This window comes from Triticum dicoccoides, chromosome 1B (genome assembly GCF_002162155.2).
Source record: "Triticum dicoccoides isolate Atlit2015 ecotype Zavitan chromosome 1B, WEW_v2.0, whole genome shotgun sequence".
NCBI lineage: Eukaryota > Viridiplantae > Streptophyta > Magnoliopsida > Poales > Poaceae > Triticum > Triticum dicoccoides.
The window spans coordinates 133964944-133972939 of record NC_041381.1 but is presented as its reverse complement, the minus strand read 5'-3'; the positions used below and the strand labels follow the sequence as shown (position 1 = coordinate 133972939).

The 7996-nt window shown below is 49.2% G+C and overlaps 1 protein-coding gene across 3 annotated transcripts in view; it reads right to left on the bottom strand.

Annotated features, from left to right (window-relative positions):
- Nucleotides 1-3323: 3323 nt before the first annotated feature.
- LOC119323503 (ankyrin-1-like) overlaps nucleotides 3324-7996 on the bottom strand; it is a 51158-nt gene continuing 46485 nt past the window's right edge. For 2 of the 3 annotated variants that reach the window (XM_037597182.1, XM_037597185.1), the window contains one exon: nucleotides 3324-4047. In XM_037597182.1, coding sequence (XP_037453079.1) covers nucleotides 3457-4047 — 591 coding nt within the window. In that variant the 3' untranslated portion in view covers nucleotides 3324-3456. The remainder of the gene's footprint in view (nucleotides 4048-7996) is intronic. The other variant, XM_037597191.1, reaches the window with a different exon arrangement.

The window sequence follows — 7996 nt, the reverse complement described above, 5'->3', positions numbered from 1 at the left end:
GCACATCTTGGGGATTGGGTGGGATTTCTTTGGGCTTAGGAAAACCCGCGATGAAGTTGTTTAGTGTGTCCTGCAGTTCCCCCAAAGATTTCTGCATGGACTGAAAATTGTTCTACACATGATCTCTGAAATCTTCAAAATCACGCTTGTCATGTTCTCTATTTTTCTGCAAGATTTGTACATCAAGCTGTAAGGACTGCAACTCCAGATTGCTGGTTGATGATGAGTCCGATGGGCTAGTCATCTTGCATAGAAGGTCTTGCAGGGAGGGTTTTTAGAGCTGGCAAGAAACCGAGCAACCTCACTACAAAACATCGTCAGGCGAAGGGAGGAATTTTACCACAGCAGTTGCTGCAACCCAACCTTGGCCGTAGATCCTGCCGTCGCCTGCACCGCCAAAAAGTACACCGGATCTGGGTGGGAGGTGGGATTTTACTGATGAAACGATGTGTTTCAGCAACCACGCCCCAGCACCAAACCTATACCGAGCTATTCGCCGCCGCCAATGCCGTCGTAGGCCACACGGCCGCCAAGATTGTCCGGTGAGAAGTGGAGGATTTTACGGCTCCTCCAACTCCACTTCGGCACCAGATCTCGCGCCGCCGAGGAGATGAACCTTGCTCTGATTACCACTTGTCAGACCCAGGTGGTCTGAAGAACAGGGTTTAGAAATATGTAGACTGAACTAGAGGATTTGCTTGAATTCAGAGGAAAGATTAAGCGAGTCTAGCTCATTACAGAGGTTCTAGCCGGCCAGGAACACTGGCGGCGGTAAGGGGGAAACCCTAGAAATGACCAGATGCCTTCACTCGATCCCATCTCCTGGCTTTATAGCCTTACAAAGTGGAGTAAAAAGAAGAGAAAAAGAGAAACAGAAAACAGAGTCGTTGTAGTGTTTTGCCGGAAAGGGTACAGCGATAGCCGGGGCCATCACAGCAACACGATGACGATCAGACGCGCGTCGGGTCTTCATAACAGTTGAAGTGGTACGACATCTCCCTGGCCATGCGATCAACGATGGGTGGCTCCCGGCGCCTCCCGCCAGACAAACGCGGTTTGAATTAACTAAATCCCGATTGCAGAGTGTTGAATCTTCAGACAACTAGACTTGGGTCCTAACAAGTTTTGCAGGTTCAGAAAAAGCTCAGTTGTGTCATGCCATGCCAGAAGTCGCGGGTTCGAACCCCGTTTCCCGCCCGATCTTCCTCTTCCCGCCCGACTATTTTGAAAACACTGCAAGCTAATAAAGTTGATTTTCTACGTCCAAGTGCAATACTACCCTACGTTCATAATATATTTTCCTCACTTCAAAAAATAGCATTGCAACATATCATGGTGTAAAATGCCCAGCTACCAAATCTACAAAGGAAAAACCAACAATATACTCTGTGAATGCGAATCAACCTGCGGTTGAGATGGTTAGGTGGACAGTGGTATCCCCAACCCACCAGGGTTCAAATCCTGGTGCTCGCATAATTCCTGGATTTATTTCAGAATTTCCGGTGATGCGCTTTCAGTGGGAGGAGACGTTCCCGTCGACAACGATGATATGCCGGCTCAGTCTCTCGGAGGTGCTCATAGGGGTAGGGTGTGCGTGTGTGCGTTCATAGGGGTGAGTGTATGCGCGTGTATATGAGCGCTTGGGTCTTTACTGATGCCCAAAAAAAATATACTCTGTGAATAATAAATGCCCCCGCACAGCGAAACAAAACCTGCCTCTCAGGTCCAGAGGCCCTTCGTAACCTTAGCCTAGTTCCCCCTTAGGCCATCTCCCCTGGCCGGTGCCGGCGCCGGCGCCGTCGGTGGTGGCGACACCCGTCTCGCCGAAGGCGGAGGGCAAAGGAGGCACGACAGTTGTGGTGCACCTGTGCGGAGATGCACGATGACGGACGCGCACAGAGGTGGCCTGTGGAGTTGGAAGACGAGTTTCAGTGGCGTTGGCACTGGCAGATCGGACGTGGCCGCCCTTCGCCGACGCGTTCTAGTGCCATGGCATGTGGCGGCGGATGCAGGCCCTTCCAGGCTTACGGTTACGCGCGCATCAGATGATGGGGTGATGCATCGGGCTCTGCTCCAGGTGACGCACCGACGCTTGGGAGGTCGCGGGCATGCCCTGTTTGGGTTCGATCTGGACCCAACGAGCGATGTTTCCCGGATCGGGTTCGATCGTGTGCCCCATCTATGCCGGAAGACCTCCAGGTCATCGACGTTCGTCTTCTCTTCTGCTGCCAGCCGGCGGCGTGGGGGATGCGGGCTCGGCCTGAATAAAGGTGGTTTGGCCCTGCTGTTTTTCGAGCGCCATGTCGTCGATCTGCTTCATGCGGGCCTCCTCGATCAAGACGCTGACGAGTTCCGGTCTTCCTCTCGGTGATTCCGCCGTTTGGCGCATGGTGTCACTTGATATCTAGATTGGAATTGATCCGGTCGCGCGTTGCCTTATATTCGACCAATGAGGCTTCATGAGGGGGTGACGCGAAGCTTCACTTTCTTGACGGCGCCACACGACATGTTTAAATATAGATTTCCATGGTATTGCCATGGGTGGAGAAAGTCATGGTGGCTACGACTGGAGGTCCGTCATGGAGATGTGTTTTGGCGGCAATGAAGAATGGCGGCATAGATTTTTCCTATGTGTTCTTCACTTGCAACAGCAACAGCCTTGGAAAGAGGGCGTGGCAGCACAAGTGGATAGCATTTTGGTGGTGCTCCTTAAGTACCGAGTCGCGAATTCCAGGGTGAAAACCCAAGGTCTGGCATTCATTGGTTGTGCCCGGCAATGGCCTTGTTGAAGACATTGTTTTGTGAACACGGACTTTCTTCAGGATGAAAACTCAAGATCTTTCATCAGGCGACGACATCGCTTGTGCTTTGTTTTCTTCTTGAAGGCGTCGTTTTTGGAGAATCTCTTTTGCGGTCCAGGTGTTGTCTTTGGTGGTGGTCGTTTTTGGAGAATCTTTTTTGCGGTCCGGGTGTTGTCTTCGGTGGTGGTTAGAGTGTTGCTGTTACGAATGACTCATCATCGTGACAGGGTCTTTCTTTTCTATTTCTTTTTTTTTCTTGGCTGCGTGCATCGTTGTTATCTTTGGACATCTTATTGATGCAAAGCCTGAGTGTAACCAATTGGTATCTTCGCGATATTAATATATTTTGTTTGTCAAAAATGCGAATAATAATTTTGTGCAGCTTGAGTAATGCTTGTTACTGTTACCAGTTTATGGTCCAATTTCTTAACATTGCCTACCGTCAGAATAACCGGCCGCATCATTAGTCCAGATCGCTTTTCAGCAGCATCGTCGTGATCGTGATAAAGTACAACAAAGAGCTCAGAAGTACATATCTCATCACCCAAATCACACCCTCTTGTTCCACAGCAAATTTAGAAGTGTGTACTGTATCCAGTATTCCAACGTCCATCAATCAAACAAGAACTAAAAAGTACCCCGGGAGCATCTTGTTTCACGTGTGACCCGTCTCCCCTTGAGGTACCAGTTTCATGCCGATCCACCGTGTAAACAGGGACTTTCTAGTCAGGCTCTTCCGCAGTATCAGGCACGCCAAGAAAGGAGCGCTGGCACCAATGGCAATCACCACGTAGGCAAGAAACCGCGACACTGGCGCGATGGTGAGGTATACGGCAGTCAACATTGAGACGATCGCTGTTAGAACGGAGAGGACAATCAGCATATTGGCCCAAATCAATCTAGTGAGTACCTGGCCATGATACTTCCACGACAAGTAGCAGAGGACAAGAACAGTGGAGGTGGAGCCACACATTGAGATGGTGTTGCCGACCGCGAATATCTTAAAGGCCAGATGGTGTCCAACAATGGCGGTGCCTGACTGTTGGCTGTACCCTCCAGGCACGGCGAGTGTGACTGCAAAGGTGGCCATGCTCATCATGGCAGCCACGAAAAGATTAATGAGCACACTGCTAACCATGTATGTCCTTCTTCCCCAGTACCACAGTGGTCGAAACTGTTGCTCTGTCAATACCTGCTGGTTGTGCCTTCTGGACTCATGCTTCTTCAGTTCCTTCCACAAGTCCATCTACATGACATTAACATAACAGCTTCAGCATCAGTGATATGCAATCTCTCACTCACATAGTTGTGTGTAGGGATATATGTATACATGCCGTAGATAATGTATTTTAATTAAGGGAATATCTACGTAGCATACGGGTGTGCGGGTATCTTCCTGTGCTTCTACCTCCCAATGGAATTTTCCCCTTATAGAAATAGCGCGCATGCCTGCATGCAGGAATCTCCCACCTAATGCTGATGTCATCACATCAATCACCTTTTCAATTTTTTTGAAATGAGTTATCCTATATTGTTAATCTTTTTTTTGAGAGGGAGAGAGACCTATATTGTTAATCTGATTGGTGATCCGTCTTCACCACTGTATTTGTCCCAATGAGGGCTCCAAAACAAGATCCTATATTGACATGTTTCAATGATTTTTTCTTCATCGCCATCAGTTGCCAGATTATGTCACCGTAGTTGTCATAACTATGAACAGTTGTCACGGTGATCGTATATAGTTACTGGGCAATAGTTTCGTATGTTTTTGGACACTCCAATGTTATACATAACTAGAAAGTGAGTATTCAAGTGTTCACAATAAGTACGAAGATACATTATATCTAACATAAGCAGCACGAAGCAAGGCTTTTTTAGTGTTGTATATCAACGTCCAGAGATCTGGCAACTAAGTTAACCTAATCTGATAACTAAGTAGCTAATAACTTAGGCAAGTATGTGACAATAATCTGGCAAGTACCAACGATTTTTTTTTTGTCAAAGCATGCTGCTGACATGGATCTAGTTCCGAAGATCCCACTGTGAGGAAACTAACGATGGAAGTAGATCGTCAATCAGGTTAACGATTTAAGAGATGAAGATTCTTAAAATTTGAATCTAGGGAATTTTTTTTCTGATGTCATGTTTTGTATTTATGCCTTCATGCATGAGAAAGGGGGGCGGGGCAGCACACCGCAAAACTAATATACGCTACCTAGTGTGGTCCTTTAGGAAGAGGGTGTTGCAGCAAGTCTTCATGGAGCACTGAGCACCAACGGTCCATATCAACGTGTCGGGCTCCGTCAAGAGCCGCATGTCTTAGACATCACCCAAAAGGTGGACATGCTGACATAGGGCCAGCGGGCGTTCCACCCCACCATCCTAGTTTCGTGAGACATCACAACGTCTTGACACCCGAGGAGGGGAAGGGGAGGTCAAGCCTGGATGAGGCGACCACTAACAGTCCGAATTGCCAAGAGACGACCCATAGGGCACCGATTGTCTCGGTCATGCCATCATTGAGAGGTGTCTCGGCGGCCTGTGATAGGCCGCAATGGCTCCTACGAAGGCGTCTCGCCGCCTCTGATCAGCCCCAACATGCACATGTGGTTATGACGAGCTCATTGCTCGCCATTCAGTCCACCCGGTTATCCAATGATCAACGAACCAAGGCCAACTTGAAAATCCATCTTCAAAAAGCAGATCGGCTGTGCCTGTAGTAGCATGTCAGTACAAGCCTTGGCTGCGATTGCAACAAGGAATTCTCCGAGGGTCCAAGGCGGCCACCGTTGTTGCTGCAGTTACAGGTGTCTAAACTGGACCGAGGGGTAGCAAAGCGGGCAAATAGTTACCCAGGCAAGAGCAGCCCAACCGACCTAGCCTCTGACATCAACAAAGACCCAACAACGGACAATGATAAACCGGGAAGCGAGGCGTTTTCTGTTAAGAGTTATATTTATGATTCCCTTTGACTTCCTATATTTTGGCCTTTGGCCCCCCACCTGTATTTGTACAGATGATGACTTTGGCCTTCCAATAATACTAAGTTGCATCATATAACATGGTATCATGAGCCTAGGCTTAGCGATTTTTTTCCGCCACAACTGTCCCTCCCGGTCGAGTTTTCGTCTGGATCTCCACGTCTCGGCCCAATCGATCGAAGTCTCCTCCACGCCCCCGCTTGCTGCTCCCCTCCCTGATACGTTCGATCTGCCAGCCTGCTGCCATGTGGGCCTTTTCCCAATGGGCCCACCTGTCAGTGGCCGAACGGCAGAGGATCCTCGTCCCATTCCAATCCGCCTGCCATCTCGCTCTGATTCATCTGCCCGTCAGGCTGCACTGCGCTCGATCTAATCGATCTGGAGGTTCCTCTCAAAATCGGATTTCGTCCTGCTTTATAGATAAAGCAAAATCTGGAAGTTCCTAGCTCCTGATCTGATCGATCTGGTGAGCCATTGTTGTGCTGCCGCTGCTTCCTTTGCATTGATCTGATCCTGCTCTCGATCCAGATAAGCCAGGGCCTGCAGGTCAACGCTTGCCTCATCGTCCAGGCCACAGCTGGCCTTTCCTCTCTACTGCCGGCCCGTGCTCCGTGCCTGCATAGACTGGCCGTTGGTCCCTTCTGCTGGTGGACCCCGTGCTATTAGGCTGATTGGTCTGCTTCGTACGGCTACCTGCCTTGAGGACTTCGGTGGATTCCACCACCTGAGGGCTTCGTCAAAATAAATGTGGACGTCGTGGTCTCGATCGATCACAACCTGGGCTCTGCTGCTACAATCTGTCGGGATCGGGATGGTACCTTCCTGCTTTCGTCGGTCCTTGTTATTCAAGGACTTGTTGATCCAACTTCACTTGAAGCCCTCGCGTGCAGAGGCCCTTGCTCTAGCGCAGGACTTGGGGATGAATTATCTTCATATCGTGTCGGACTGCAAACAAGTTGGCAACCATATCCATGACAAGGCAGGAGGAAACTATGCTGACATTATTCGGGAGATCAGCGAAACTTCTAGACTTTTTTCGATTTGTAATTTTTGTCATGAATTTTGGGCTTCAAATATTAAGCACATACGTTAGCTAGGTATGGTGTCTCCCTCAGTGTAGACATTTGTGGTTAGGCACACCGCATGATGTTGATGTTATTCTTGTGAACATTACCTGCAATCAATAAAGCATAGCTATCTTTGCTAAAATAAACTGCCTTGACGACTGACTTGTTAGTTCTGCAGTTGCTAAAAGAAAAAAAATTCAAAATCATCTGCCTTGGTGTCTCTCGCCCGCTCCTTGGAGAATTTTGACGGTGTTTTCGGTGTTGTTTCCTACACTGACCCTGTCTCCCATACGTGCCTTTCCTCCGTGCTTGGTGCTCATCCTTATGTGTCGTCTTCCCCTTAGGCGACTTCCGCAAATGCTCTTGCGGCTCCGTGTGCGGTAGTGCCTCTACGTCGACTCCTCTCGTGGCTTCCGCCCACGGTTGTGGTCGTTCTTCGTCGACTCCTCTCGCGGCTTCCGTCCGCGGTTGTGGCTGCTCTACATCGACTCCTCTAGCGGCTTATGCACGCGGTTATGACCACCCTACATCAACTCATTTGATGGGTTCCACATGTGATGATGGCCGCCCTACATCGACTCTGGCGGCATCCGTACGTGGTGGTGTCACTCTACGTCGACTCCACGGTGGCTTTCACATGCCGCTCTATGTCAACTTGTTGCTCTCCGTTGACTCTACACGTGGCTTCCATGGGTGGTGGCGTCCGCTCTTCGTCAACGAGTATTCTACCTCGACCACTTCCGTTGTGTCTATGTCTACGCATGAGATTGCACAACTCAGCTGCCAACTTGATGCTTGGGATTCTGCACCGACAAGATTTGCACGTTCTGCTCCTCATTCAGGTACATCTCCATGGATATTTTATACCGGAGCATCTTTTCATATGACTTCTGATTCTTCCACTTTGACCTCTGTTCAATATGTCGAGTCGCTTGTTCATGTTCTTACTGCTGATGGTACTCCCCTCCCTGTTGCTAGTCAAGGCACTCTTGGCACATCTTCCTTTTATTGTTCCCTCTGTTGCTCATGTTCCTCGACTTAGCATGCAGCTCTTTTCAGGTAGTCAGATTCTCGACTCTAGTTGCAGGGTCAATCTCGACTTCGTTTCATGTTCTGTTCAGGATCGCCGCACAAACACTCTGCTTGG